This window comes from Alexandromys fortis, unplaced genomic scaffold, assembly GCF_014885135.2.
Source record: "Alexandromys fortis isolate MF-2015 unplaced genomic scaffold, M_Fortis_MF-2015_v1.1 scaffold_25, whole genome shotgun sequence".
NCBI lineage: Eukaryota > Metazoa > Chordata > Mammalia > Rodentia > Cricetidae > Alexandromys > Alexandromys fortis.
In genome coordinates this window covers 14613896-14628962 of record NW_026067904.1, presented here as the reverse complement: position 1 = coordinate 14628962, position 15067 = coordinate 14613896, and the positions used below count along the sequence as shown (strand labels likewise).

The 15067-nt window shown below is 42.5% G+C and overlaps 1 protein-coding gene across 1 annotated transcript in view; it reads left to right on the top strand.

Moving 5' to 3' along the window:
• The first annotated feature begins 317 nt into the window (after positions 1-317).
• Positions 318-15067, top strand: part of Dsg3 (desmoglein 3) — a 30550-nt gene continuing 15800 nt past the window's right edge. The window contains exons 1-8 of the mRNA XM_050134844.1: positions 318-365; positions 4502-4604; positions 10040-10221; positions 11059-11214; positions 11651-11795; positions 12424-12590; positions 13384-13512; positions 14092-14277. Coding sequence (XP_049990801.1) covers positions 318-365; positions 4502-4604; positions 10040-10221; positions 11059-11214; positions 11651-11795; positions 12424-12590; positions 13384-13512; positions 14092-14277 — 1116 coding nt within the window. The remainder of the gene's footprint in view (positions 366-4501; positions 4605-10039; positions 10222-11058; positions 11215-11650; positions 11796-12423; positions 12591-13383; positions 13513-14091; positions 14278-15067) is intronic.

Below are 15067 nucleotides of genomic sequence, written 5' to 3'. Positions count from 1 at the left end.
TTCATCTGGTACCTTCCTAGTCGACTCTTGTCTTTAGCCTGTGAACATCTCATTTCACTTCCAACAAAGGATTCCATTGCTGTAGGAACTGAGGTGTGTCTCAGCTTTTACCTGGGAGGCAGTGATGCAAGCGTTTCAGCTGAGACCAATCCTTGGCTTGGGGTGGGGAGGAACAGACTAGCAGGCCACCAGGAGAGTCCTAGGGCAGACAAGAGAGCCACCACTGCCAGAAGGGAGTTTCAGACCTTGGATACAGACACTCGGGTGAGGAGCAGCAGCAAGAGGCTTGGATTTGTTCACCGGGGACACCAGCGACAATGACCTGCCTTTTCCCCAGAGCCCTGGGGCCTCTGGTCCTCTTGATGGTAAGTCCCTTCTTTTTCTAACACTAGAAAACTCTCTCTGCTTCCTTGCATAGATCAGAAAATTGGCTTTGTTTGTTGAATCCCTGATGTACATTCTAAAGAGGACACAGCAGAACAAAGCGTTAAACTGAAATTTTTACATTCCTTCCTTTTTTGATTTTCTTAGTGTTCAATTTTGATAAGAAGTATAAATCAGGGAAAAAAGTTTATTTAATATAGTTATTTCACATTTCTTCAGTGATCAGATTAACTCATCCCAATCCCAAGTTTTGCTTCCCACAACCTTCGTTTTCTTCAAAGCAGCACATTATTTTCCAACACCCAGATGAGAACACGCACAACACAGGCACTTCTGTTCTCCAGGATTACACATCTCCTGGTACGGTATGGCTGAGAGCTCTGCATGCCTGATCTTGACGCCCGACTTGTTTTTAGAATACTCATCAACCGTTGAACTAAAATCAAAGTAATTTTGATTCTAGACAAGTTGGGAGGATTATTAAGAAAACCGGTTTTACATTTAGCCATTATGTACAAACTATATCGAGCCTTGGGGAGGGGTGACATGAGCTTTACATGTTCATGTAGCTCTTTTGTTGGCTGGGGGAATGTTACATGTTTTCTGATAGACGAAAAGAATCAAGAAGGAAAGAATTAGCTCAGATTCTATAAGCTAGTTTATGCTTTAATCATTGTATTAGTGAGGCAAAAGTATGACTTATCTCATACGGGAAGTTCACCAAAAACTTGAATATAAATAAATACAAGGAAAACACCAAAGTTTATCACCACGTTGTAGATGACAAACTCGGCCTCAGGAGCCATTCTTACCATTGCCTCGCTTCAAAACACAGAGAGCAGTGCCTTTTAAAAGTTACAGGGAGACAGATCTCAAGGACTGCCTGAAATGTAAAGTTGTCTGCCATTATAACAGACGCCTCGTGTGGAAGAAAACTCAGCTCTCCCTCATGTGGCAGTGCTCAGACAGAAAGTAGACATCGCACCGCTTTTAAAAACTGAACCAATGACTGAACAAGGCCTCTTTTAACTTGGAATCAACCTTCAGTTCTCTTATGATGCTGGTGATGAGGAAGTTAGAACATATAAGATGTTTTCCAACACACAATAAAGTTTTGCCCATGTAGGGGTAGAGAAAGAGAGGAAAGATAGGGAGGAAGGGAGAGGGAGGGAAAGGAAGGGTAAAGGGGAAGAGAGACAGAGACGAAGAGAGACAGAAACAGAGAGGGGGAAAAATGAAAGGTCTAAATGTAAGCTGTGCAATATCATAGCCACTATCCATACATGGACATTTTTCACTTGGGACATAATTGTTCTGAGACGAGATATGCTGTTAAATGTAAACCATACAACATAACAAAAGAGTATAAAAGATATTACTAGTTTTTATTTTGTTACATACTGAAATTATAGTCTTTTTCAGTAGATCAAATTAAATATACCACTAATTAACTTTTTAACAAGCCTTTTGATAAAAGTATAAGAAAATTTAAACTGTTCATGTAGGTGGTATTTGTGCTTCACATTAAGCAAAGCTGTGTCCTAATTCTACTTGCAGAGGATGGTGTAGGCAGATAAGACTCTGTGGATTGAGTGGGAGTTGAGATTCCATATGTGGGGATGGACGGAACTACTGTCAGACTGATACAAGCAAAGACAGGGCAATTGTGGCCTCTGCCGGGGGCTGTGGAGCTACCGGTTTGACTGGACTGAAACTGTCTGTTAGGGGATCGGGGCACAATTTATAAAAGTAGAGGAGTGTGACATTGAAAGGTTCATTCTGTGAAGGCAAATGGAATCCTTTTAGAACGCGGAGCCACCCAGAGTTTTGACATAATGTGGTTACGGGTAAAAGGCAATGTTCTCAGAGCACGGGCATCATTTGTTGTTGAAGGGTGGTGTCTGAAAGTTGAAAGACATGTCTGGAGGTTTCTAGGTCCCTTTCCCATCGCACACACCACACAAGGTCATTGACAGCGCTGTAACGTGAGATGTAACAGCAAGACCTAAGCTTGACTGTGCAGCTGTTCCAGTGACTCACTCCAGGTCTCGTGTTCTCCATTGTCAACAAAGAATCATCTTAGACTGGATATGGTAGCACTTACCTTTAACCCCATCACTTGAGAGGCAGATCATCTGTGAGTTCAAGGCCAGTCTGGTCTACGTAGTAAGTTCCAGAATAGTCAGGGCTCTGTAGAGAGACCCTGTCTCAAAAAAAATAAAAAACAAAAAAACAAAAAAACAAAAAAAACCAAGCAACAGAAAGTAATAACAGTAGAGAGACCTTAGTCCTCCCCCTGCCTCTCTATTATGCCCACAGTGAGAAGGGAGTGTCATCATGTTCACCCAAGTGCTTGGAGAAACAGAAGCATTTGAAAAACTCTGATACCATCCACTTGTGGTGTTTCCATTCTAGGGGTGATTCTTGATGACATCAGTATTGTGTTTTAATGCTTTAAGTAACCACTGACATCCATTTTAATATGTCAAGGAAGGACGAATATGTTTCTTCAGTTAGAGCATATTACAATGTGTGGGACTGGGGAGATGTCCCAGTAGGTTAACAGAGCTTGTCGAACAAACATGAAGATGCACGTTTGAATCCTCAAGACCCATGTAAAACCAGGCAAAGCCGTATGCCTGAAGCTTCCCACTATGGGAAATGAAGGAGGACTGCTGGGTCTTGCTGCCCATTAACCTAGTTCCATGTTCAGTGACAGACCCTGTCTCAAGGAAATAAAGAGCGATAGTGAACACATCCAGTGCCCTCTGACCTCCAGGCACATGTAAATACATAACACACACACACACACACACACACACACACATACACACACTGTTCACCTATACATACGAATACTCAAATAAAAAATTTAAAAAACATTTCTGAAACGAATGTTTTGAAAGTTACAGGAAAAAAGCCAATCATAAATATACCGTGACTGTTGGAAAATGACATGCTTTCTAATGTAGAGAATTTTTTCTCAAAAATCTCCATTATTCTGGGCTTTAAGATTATTTTTTTGGAATACATAGGTATAAAGTGAACCTGAATATCCCTTTTAAGGTGTCAGATTACCAGTTATTTATATGTATCGATTTATTTCACATAACACAAAATCACAAAAACATTTCAGGGAAGATGCTCCCCTTCAGAGATTTCACTTCTGAAAATAAAGATTATTTACAGAGAAACCCATCATTCCCCGCCACATAGTTAACAAACTCTAGCACACATCCTGTGCCATAACCCTCCTTACCTGAAGAATGAGCTTGTCAATCTCACGTGACAATGCCAAACCCAAAGGTTTAACACAGCTCTGTTTTGTTTGGTTTTTTGGGGGTTTTTTTTTTGGGGGGGGGGAGGATTATCAAGACAGAGCTTCGCTGTAGTTTTAGAGCCTGGCCTGGAACTAACTCTTGTAGACCAGGCTGGCCTCCTGCCTCTGCCTCCCAAGTGTGGGATTAGAGAAGGCTTGCGCCACCACCACCCAACCCTAACACGGCTTTTTAAGCTGCTGTGGTAAAGGGAAAGAGTGACAGCCATTAAAAAGTCAGGTCATGAGCAGAATATCCCCTAAAACTAGCAAGATCCCTTCCAGCCATCTTTCTCTGCCCCATCAAAGTTTATAAAAACAGTTTTAATTCAAACATCCCACTTCAGTCAATGGAAGTCTCAGAAATGTCTCTTTCTGTCTTGATTAGTGAGACGGTTGTTTCCTCCGCTGATAAATACATATGAAGGTGAGTCCCACTGAATCTCTTCGAAATTCAAATTCTAAAGGCAGAGGAACCTTGCCAGGACTCCTGCCTAACACTGCCTGGCTTGGGCAGCAGCTGGGATAGACCCAATTATTTCTACCAATTAGCCTTCCCGCTTGCTTAATACCAGAAGCCGGTTCTCAACCCTAACTAGAACACTCTGTGTCCCAGAGGTTTCTCGTAAATCTCTTAGCTCTTGGTGCTTCCTTTCCAGTAAAAAGTCAATCTGATAGCCTAAGGTGAGGGCTTGTTTGGGGAAATGCCTCATGAGAAAATTACACAGATGATGGGTTGGTCGTCCATAATTACATGACGAATAATTGAATCTGCTTAATGCACACTTTTTCTTAATGCAGTGCCGCTGGCCAGGCTGTGCATTGCACAACTTCAGTAGGTGCACTCACGGGATCTGCAGTGGAAGCAGCACCCGGAAGTTTGCAAGGAACAGCCTGCACAGCGGTACAGTGGAGCGCTGTGTTAAGGAGTTTCTGTACTGGTCAAAGGGCTTTTGATAGCCCTTTCCTTCTCTTGTTGTTCTAACAGAAATTACTAGCATCTACTAAGCACCTACTACGCACTTGGGCTCATAGTTCAACCCCCACAACAAACATGCAAGTAAGAAGCGGTGTGATCTCACTACGGCAGATGAGGAACTGCAAGGACTGGGTCATGTTCCCAACCATATAGTGATACATGTCTGGGACTGGGATTTAAATCAGCCTGGAGACTAGGAAGATAGCTCAGGGGGTTGCCGAGCAAGTGTAATCAGAACATGCAGTATACACATGAAATCAGAACATGCAGTACACACATGTAATCAGAACACGCAATATACACATGTAATCAGAACACGCAGTATACACATGTAATCAGAACACGCAGTATACACATGAAATCAGAACATGAAGTACACACATGTAATCAGAACATGCAGTATACACATGTAATCAGAACATGAAGTACACACATGTAATCAGAACATGAAGTACACACATGTAATCAGAACATGCAGTACACACATGTAATCAGAACACGCAGTATACACATGAAATCAGAACATGAAGTACACACATGTAATCAGAACATGCAGCATACACATGTAATCAGAACATGAAGTACACACATGTAATCAGAACATGCCTCTGGGAAGACAGTAGAGAGAGACAGGAATCCCTAGACGCTCGTGGCCCAGGAGCCTGGCAACCGCAGCAGCAAACCAGAGCTCTTACCTCATGCAAGATGGATGAAGACTGACTGACACCTAAGGTTGCCCTCTGACCTCCACACACATGGTCTCACATGCGCATACAAAGACACACACACACACACACTATTAAAAAGAAAACCAGTGTGCAGGGTCCAGGTTCATACCAGCACACCTGACACAGCATCCCCCAGTGCATCCAATGGAACATCCACAAGCAACCAAGGGCATCACTTTTATTTAGCTTTTCTTCGCTGCAGAAAAAAAAATCAGCTTTCTAAATTAATTGAGTTCACATATCAGGTCTCAAAAACTGAATTGCCTAAAATTAAATACTAATTTCTAAGCAATTTAATATGTATTATTCAATTGGAGAATTTGTCTTTGTCTTAATGAATATAACATTTATTAGGATGTTTGTGGCTTTAAAATTCAAAATTTCTACACAGTCCTGACTTACACTTGAATTTTTTCTGCTTTATATTTACACAACCCTTGGGGTTTTGTTTTCAGTGTAAAATCCAATAAATTGCATGAAGTACTCAATGCTTCGTTTATAGAACGGCCTCTGTATTAGATGATTCCCCAGCCATGGACTGTAGTAAGTGTTCTGAGGATGCAGACTAAGCTAAGATGTTCAGAGGGTTATGCATGTTACCTGCACGTGCGGATCAGTATCTCCAGCTTACAGTGGGTTATTAGGACATTGCACACCATAAGTGAAGGAGCTTGCACATAGAAATCAGAAGAAGTCACTCATTCTTCTGAGCTGTGCACTGTGTAACTCATTCATCAAACGTGTCCTGAAAGGCTGCTATGACCTATGTGCTTACAATAAGTTTCTGACTAGTTGATCAATTACAGCAGTGAACCGCCAGCCTATGGGCATTTCACGACATTTCTTGCCTGAAAGGTATAAATCTAAAATCATACTCAAACTCTGTAATGACTTATTTGAGTTACCTACGTTATTCTCTGAACTCCCCAGCGGGGAACATGGTGGGTGCTGTGATAACTCTGGAAACGGGCAGAGGCTGTGTAAGCTGCTTTTCTCGCAGCTGCTGCAGGCAGCTGACAGAAACCTGAAGGGAGGCTAGCTTTATTTTGGCCAATGATTCCAGTCTGCCACTGGGAAGCATGATGGCAACGCTCATGCCAAGAGACTCTCACATCAATAGCTGCTCGCACGGGAGGCAGAGGGCTTGCTGAGACTAGAGAAGGAGGCAACTTTCTGAGCCCCACCCTCGGTGACCTGTTTCTCCAGCCAGAGCCCCCCCTCCCAAGGCTCCCCGGCCTTCAGAATTAATGTAGAGCTGCAATCACAGTTCCAGCCAGCCAAAAATAATGGTTCCGCATTCAGAAATGTTTCCTATGGTATCTCTCATGTTTCCAGAAACAAAGAGCATCTTTCCACAACACTGAAATGAAGGGGCACTCTTTGAGATCAGGCTTAAAAGAAGAGAGTTTAAATGGAGAAGTCATTTGTGGGTTCTGGTTCTCCGAGAGCACTGGAAATGCGATAGCCCGTGGTCTGCTCTGCTAATCCTTCACAGACTAGGCTTTGCTGCCTGGGAAGGTAGATCAGGGCTTTAAGGTCTATAGAAGCCCCATTCTCCAGGAGCCAGCACAGACGTGACTCATGGTTTCTGGATGACTCCATTTTTCCTGTAAAGGGGAGCACACCCGGCCCATCCTTCCCCATACAGTCAGATGAGAAAGAACGGTCAGTGACCACACCATACAGATCCCTTCTTTCCTCAGAGATTGCACGATGTTGGGGCATCATCTTGAGGTGTTAATTAAAATCAGAATGCTTATGATGGAGGGGTTGATCATATGTCTGGTGTAATTGCTCCTTTAGTTAAGACTTGGACCTGCCTGTTCACTATAATCTTTAAAAATAAATGACATAATAAGTCTACATCAGGATCAGCCAACAGCCTTTGGCCAGATAAAAATCTAAGTCACCGTCTTACAACTTTCTTCTGTGTATTTACGTTAGGTTGGGGTTAGAATCTATTGTCACGGCAATGCACACACCCTGGAGATAAAGTGGCTATGTTTCAAACCCTAGCTCATCAAGGGTTGTTAAACAGAGAGAAAGTATCCGTGTTCCTGCTTCTCTATATACACAAAAACGGGAGTTTTTTGTTCTTCAGGTGGTTGCAATAAACAATAGCAATATTAAGCACAATGTTCTGTGAGTAAACACTGAGCAAGTCACCACCGCTACCACTCTCCTAAATTTACCCTGTCATTTGTTTTCCATGCCCTTCTTTTCTTCGGATCTCACACTCAGGTGAGATCCGAACTTGCTGTTCAGGTGAGTTCCGAACTGTACTTGCTGAACACCTGAATAGGAAAGAGCAATAGCGTAAGACCCAGGCTTTGGAAAGCTCAGGAAGAAATTCTTTACTACTCATAAAACAGTAAGATACAGGGAGCGTTTGTGAGCTACATGCCCTTAAAGAGAATGTGAGCTGTACAAACTCAGAGAGGGAGCCACTAGTAAAGGCAGCTTCATGTAGCATGCCGGTGCTTGACTGGGTGAATCACCTGTAGGTGGGCCGTGAGGAGCAGGATCGCATTCCAGGTGGAAAGCAACCCAGGTGCCAGGCCTGTGGGCTCCTAAGAAAGCAAAGGTCCCAGGCAGCCCCACTTCTTTTGTCCTCATTTAAATTTTTAGACCCGTAGTACACAATGAAACTCTTGTTTTTGTTTGTGACATGGTCTCATGTAGCTCTGCCTAGCCTAGAGCTCACCATGTAAACCAGGATAGTCTCAGACTCACAGAGACCCACCTGCCACTGTCTCCTGTGTGCTGGGGTTGAAGACAACACCACCACATCTGGAATTTAAAATGAAGTGTAATGTTTATGTTACAGTAGGAAGAAGAACAGATTCGTGCCCTACAGCAAACAGCACCTAAGACCGGCATAGGACAACCCCTGCTTTTAGAAAAAGGTTCCATTTTCATAAACCAGAATAGTTTTGTCCTATTCTCCTTACTCTAGTTCAGCTTTAAAAAGAGGAGGGGGGATAAAAAAGTGGGGAACAAAGAACCTGTCTTTAGAAGGAGTTAATCTGAAGTTGCTTTTGTATAAGCACACATGATAGATAATAGAGGCTTAGGGTTTTGGTTTTGTTGTTGCTTTTTTCTTCCTAGTATTTTGAGACAAAGTCCTGCTATGTCTTCCTGACTAGCCTCCAGCACTTTGTAACCCTCCTACCTTAGCTTCCCACATGCTGGATTGTAGGCATGCACCAACATGCCCAGCATAACAGCTGTCAATAACTATGTGGCCTCTTGCAGGAGTTTATCATAACAGTTCTGAAAGCAATGATTTCTGGGAAGTTTTTATGTGATAACTGTGTAAGAAACATCTAGTGACTGAGACTGCCTGAAAGCAGAATTTTACAGTCAAGGAGATGGTGATAATGGTGGCAATGGCGATGATGATGATGTTGTGGGGGTGGCTGTGGATCTTCTTCCTTGCTTTTGTTGTTTTGTTTTGAGGCGGGGTTTTATTTTGTAGTCCAAGCTGATCTGCAGTCACTGTACAGCCCAGGTCTGTCTATCCTGCAGCATCTGCCTCTAACCACTGGTGGATTCCTCTTTTCTGGCATAAAAAAAAATCTGAAGCACAGTACTGGAGGCATATCTTAAGAATTAATAACTCTTGGTGCTTTTGCAGAGGACCCAGGTGCAACTCCCATCACTGACATGGCAACTCACAGCCATTCTAAATTCCAGCTGTGGGGCACTGAGCAGGTGCACACATGGTGCACACACATACATGCAGGCAAAATATCCATAGACATAAAGTAAAACAAATCCTTAAAATGTCTAAAGTCAGATCGAAAAAGTTGAGAACCTTGTTTATTTGGAGAATATTCCTTTTCCTGGTAGAATTTTACACTTCGGGATGCTTCTGCAAACTGTTACAAAACTAGAAACGAACTATGAGCTGAAGAACAAGATGCAGTGATAAGGATGGATAGCTTTCCACAGTCGCCTGTTTGGGGAACTCACGTGGAGCTTGTTTCTACTTGATGTCTGCAGGTGCTGCTGGTGCACGGGGAGCTGCGAACAGAGGTAAAGTGTGCAGCCTGCATCATTAGAATCGCTTCACTGGTAAAACTTAGTTATATTGAGAAAAGCATTTAATTTAATTATTTGGTAATTCAACTGTAAAAATGTGTAAAACTAAAATTCTAGCAAATAACTCAAGATATTTCAAACTTATCTATACATATTATGATTATTGTCTCATATGGTCTTATTTTATCTTATCTTCTATTGGATTCTGGGTTGGTTGCTTGGCTCTCTTCTCTTGAGAACCGCTCTTCTGGGAAGTGCTGCCTAGCTGGGTACTCACTATGCCGACCAGGCTAGCTTTGAACTCCTGGCAATCTTCCTTCCTCAGCCTCCCTAGTGCTTGCTTGCAGGCATTCCCTGCTATGTCTGGCTCCTTTCTTCATAGCTCAAATAAACAAGAAGTCAAATCCTACTATGGAGTTTATAGGGGAAATCAAATTGACTAAATAGTAAGATGAAATATCACATAGCTTTGTGATGACCTATTTAATGCTGCTTCTTCTCGACAAAGGGTCAGGTGAGCAAATGCTCGTCAAAGGAGAAACATAAAGATTCTCAGCGTAGGTATCTATCTATGATCAATATTCAAAGCAAAGACTGCCCGTCACGGAGGCGATAAATCGGGGTCTCTTTCAACACAGTCAGGAGGGCAGCACGGAGAAGACGGGACAGCAGTGCAGCCGGTCAAAAGAAGGTACAAACGTGAATGGGTCAAATTTGCCAAGCCCTGCAGAGAAAGAGAAGACAACTCAAAAAGAAATCCCATTGCCAAGGTAAGTCATATTGACAGAAGCAGTGTGCGCTTTAGAATAAACATATTACATGCAAATTAAAGACATTGTAGGAATTCCACTCAACAATGTGCAGCCTGGAAAGTCCACAGAACAACAACCTGTCCTCTACAACAAAACTACAATAATAGTAATGTAAAAGAAAAAAGATAGGAATGATAGCCTCTGGAGCTATAAATAGGGATTAAGAAATATATTGGCTCATTTTAATGCGTAAGCCTGTGCCTGTCCACATTCTATTAAGCAAGGCTAAAAATAGAAAGAGACAGCAATTAGATGACTGGGAGTGAGTGTGACCGTGGATGGCGACTACTGAGGCTGGACAATGAGCTGTCTCATGAGCTCTGTACTCTTCGCTCTGCTAAACAGCTTTAAGATTATAAAAATAAAACTCAGTCCATGTTCACACGTACTCTGAGCATCTGTTACCTTATTCTCTCCGTTTCCCCCTTCCTTGTCACTTCCCCGAACTTACAGAAGCATCCTTTTGTAAATGGTAAGTAAGGATTGGACATCCAGAAGAAGCTTCCTCACCACTAAGCCTCCTTTGTTTTCTTACAACATTTTAACATTCTCACCGTGGCACCACGACCCAAATAAGCACTCAGAATGGCTTGTCATTCTTGGTCCATGCTGGTGAGCAGAGCAGCTGTACTTGGTTTTTTTTATTCCGACTCTCCAATAAATAAGTAGAACAAGAAAAAACGACAGCAACGGAAAGGGTGGATCCAGTGAACAGATGACTTTAGACCATGCAGGAGTCAGGAGAAGGCTCGTCAAGGGTCAGCTTGACATTTAAGCCATTTTCTTTCCTTACAGATCACTTCCGATTTTCAAGCAACCCAGAAAATTACCTACCGAATTTCTGGGGTGGGAATTGATCAGCCCCCTTTTGGAATCTTTGTTGTTGACCCAAACAATGGTGATATTAACATAACGGCCATAGTTGATCGTGAGGAAACCCCGAGCTTCCTGGTGAGTTCCCAGTCAAGCTGGCCCTCTCCATGTACTTTGTGAAGTTAGCTGGTAGCTTCTCTCCAGGTAGGCTTGCAAGAGAAGAATTTATTACACGGATTAGTCTATCAGCAAATAAAATTCATCCTTCTACCCCCACCCCATGGTTCATGTCCCTAGGATAATACACCAGAGAGTGGGGGATGACGGGGAATAGGGGAGGGACTGGGGACACGTTCCAGAACTTCATCCTGCCAAAATGCAGCAGCTTGAAGAAAGAGCAGCTGGACAAGAGCAAGAGTGGGAACCTTTCCCTTCACCCACCCTGGGGGAAATGTTCTTTCTTCCTTTCTCACTAACTTCTCTAAATACCAGCACTGCTCTGCTTTCTATGGGTGTTAATCATATTCAAACTAGCTCCGTATAGTGATAATGGCTATTCTCCCTTTGTCTCTAGATCACATGCCGAGCTCTGAACGCCCTGGGACAAGATGTAGAGAGACCACTCATATTAACAGTGAAAATTTTAGATGTCAATGATAATGCTCCGATATTTTCACAAACCATATTCAAGGGTGAAATTGAAGAAAACAGTGCTTCAAGTAAGTCTTTAGCAGCACCAACCACCTCCTATCCATGACTTTCAACTACACATGTCATTATACCATTTTTAAAAACTATTCTGTTCTTTTGCTCTGTAGTTTAATAACAAAAAAAAAAAACCTCATCACGATAGTCTGAGATTTCTTTTCCAAATTTTGTAGTAACTCTCAACAATTACACACCAGGATTACATTTGTAGATTATAGTCCCGTCACGAAGCTAGTGCCTAGGCATACAAACTCTGTGTGAGTCCCAAAAATGAAGAGGCCGCCTGGGCAGCCTAGATGCACAAGCTCAATGAGTTTGGATTATAGGAGGCCAAGATCTATTCATATTTCTTGGGTCATATTTAAAAGGAAACACGCAGGTGCATCTATTTGGGGGAGAACTCCAGTCAGAAGATAGCCCCAATCTCAACAAAGTCAAGGCTGAGGGAACATTGGAAGATTTTTCTGAAAGCCAACAGAAAGAACAACACTGACATACTTTGTTTTTTGTTTTTAGTTTTTTTTTTAAAGCAAACAGGTAGTATTTAAAAAAATTTTTTTTTGAATGGGAATTAGTGCTAAACTAGTTTGGCTCTTTGATGTGAATGTAATGTCTTTGACAATTTTCCTATATTCCTAGATTCACTGGTAATGATCCTAAATGCCACAGACGCGGATGAACCAAACCATTTGAATTCTAAAATTGCCTTCAAAATCGTCTCCCAGGAGCCTGCAGGCATGCCCATGTTCCTCATCAGCAGAAACACGGGAGAAGTCCGCACTTTGACCAGTTCTCTTGATCGAGAGGTAAGGCAGATTACCTGGAAGCATCAAAAAAAAAAGAAAAAGCCAAAAGGGTTTGATGACTAGCAACCCAAGAGAGGTACCTCCATTTTATCTGAGGATACAAAGAGAACACAAAGACACCATCTGGAGGACCCTGCCTCCATGGGTGTGATTCCGCTGTAGTAGCGTGTGTACCTGGGACAATACCTCTCACACGACAGCTCAAATGGGGTTAAAGAAGACGCTGGTGTGTAGAAGCAGACTACTCTGGGACTCATTCCTAAAGAATGGGAGAAAATTCTTAGATGAGGAGATGTTTATCTGTCATAAAAGTCTGAAGGCATACATACCTTTCCTCTAGACATCGCTATTTATTTTTACCTCTCCTTACAGACACCGAAGGATCTCTTCCTCTCCCTCTTTTCTTCTCCCTCCACCGTGTTTCTCCACCAGAGCAGGCTACTCAGGTACACATATCCTTCACACAAATGGTTTTCCCAACTGATTGGCAGGGAAACGCCACACGTGAGCTTCTCTCAGACAGGCACAGCACCCCTCTTTCTCTCAGACAGGCACAGCACACCTCATTCCTATATCCATGTTTTTGTTCTACATCTACACCGCTACCTTCAGAAGTTGGCCAAAGAGGAAGCCTCTTCCAGCCCCTCAACACCTCCACCCAGGCATCTGGAGCCGTACCAGTCTCTCTCTGCCACGCTTCACGATCTTAAATGTTTTCATGGAATCATTTTATCATATCTATAAAGGCAACTACTGGCCATTCATAAATTTTATTCTCTTTCTCCAAATTCAGCAAATCAGTAGCTACCATCTGGTTGTGAGTGGTACAGACAATGACGGAACGGGACTGTCGACTCAATGCGAATGCAGTATTAAAGTGAAAGACGTCAACGACAACTTCCCGGTGCTTAGGGATTCTCAGGTATGCCCCCTGGTTCTTGAAGAACCATTTTTATATGTGGTTAACAGTTTAGCATCCCAATTTACTAATTACCTGTTTGTTGGGTTTTAAATTTTTTATGTTTTTCTATTTAAAAAATATAGTTTAGGTAGAGTAGTGGTGGTGCATGCCTTTAATCTCACTTAGCACTTGGAAGACAAAGGAAAGTTTATGAGTTCGAGGCCAGCTTGGTCTACAAAGTGAGTTCCAGAACAGCCAAGGCTACACAGAGAATGCTGTCAAAAAAAAAAAAAAACCCTCAAATATGGCAGTTAAGGGATTGGTATGAAATAACACATAATTTGAGAAATAAGAATTAATATTATTTAAAAATAGTCTTTTAGGTAAACCCTAGTGTGGACTCTTGAGTCCTTTTCTAGCGGTTCTAGCAGTGGAGCTGCGGACCATCCTCTTCATGGGGGAGGGCTGACACAGTGCGGGAGGAAGGGCACACTGAACTAAGCAGCCAGGTCACCCAAACAACCCTGGCAGTGGACAGAGTGGCTGCAGCACTCAGGACTCCTAGCACTGACTCTTAAATCCTGCGCTTCTCCCTTTCAGTACTCAGCGCGCATTGAGGAAAACACTCTAAACGCCGAGCTACTCCGGTTTCAAGTAACAGACTGGGACGAAGAGTACACGGATAACTGGTTGGCCGTGTACTTCTTTACCTCTGGGAATGAGGGGAATTGGTTTGAAATTGAAACAGATCCAAGAACCAACGAAGGCATCCTGAAGGTGGTTAAGGTAAGGTCAGAGTTTCTTTAGTGGGTAAAAGCATTCTACAGTAACTCAAACTATTAGTTATACAAATAAATTACATCAATGATATGATCACTCTATTATTTAAAACATAGAAAACATAACAAAGTGGGCAGCATTTATTTTACTCTCATCATAGCTCTGTTACTTAAAGACAACTTCTCTTGAAATACTATTTTTTCCTTCCAAGCTACCATACTTTCTTTAACACATACGCACACACACATGGTGGGGGAGGTTTGCATACTCTCATGACAGGAAAGAAAAAACTTTTCATATATTAATCAGATTCACTGTCTGGAGCTGGATTGGAGTTCAGAAGAGATAAGAAAGCATGGGATTGTGACTTGGGAATTTGTCAACACGCTTTAAGGGCTTTAACTAATGTCGTCACAGAAAGAAATCACAAAATTCCTAGAAAATGGAAACTTAACAAATTCTGCTAGGTAAAAAGCAAAACACTGAGTAAAGCTTGGGTTCAGCAAGACAGACTTCCCAGCTGGAATTACATCAGGGCAGCTGTGCCTGGAAACTGTAGACTCGAACGGTAGCCACTCTGCTGATGTTCTTTGGCACTGGGTTTGAAACATTCTGGAGCTTCTTTAACGACTGGGTCTGACTCAAAGATGGAGTGATATTATTTTCCTAACAGAGACTTCCAGAAGGTTTGCAAACACTTCCTTAGTGGTCCACATTTCACAGAGAGTGTCACTGCTTCTGAATCTGCAAAGACCTTGTTATAAATTCCAACATCATCGTGACTCCCTGTTTAATG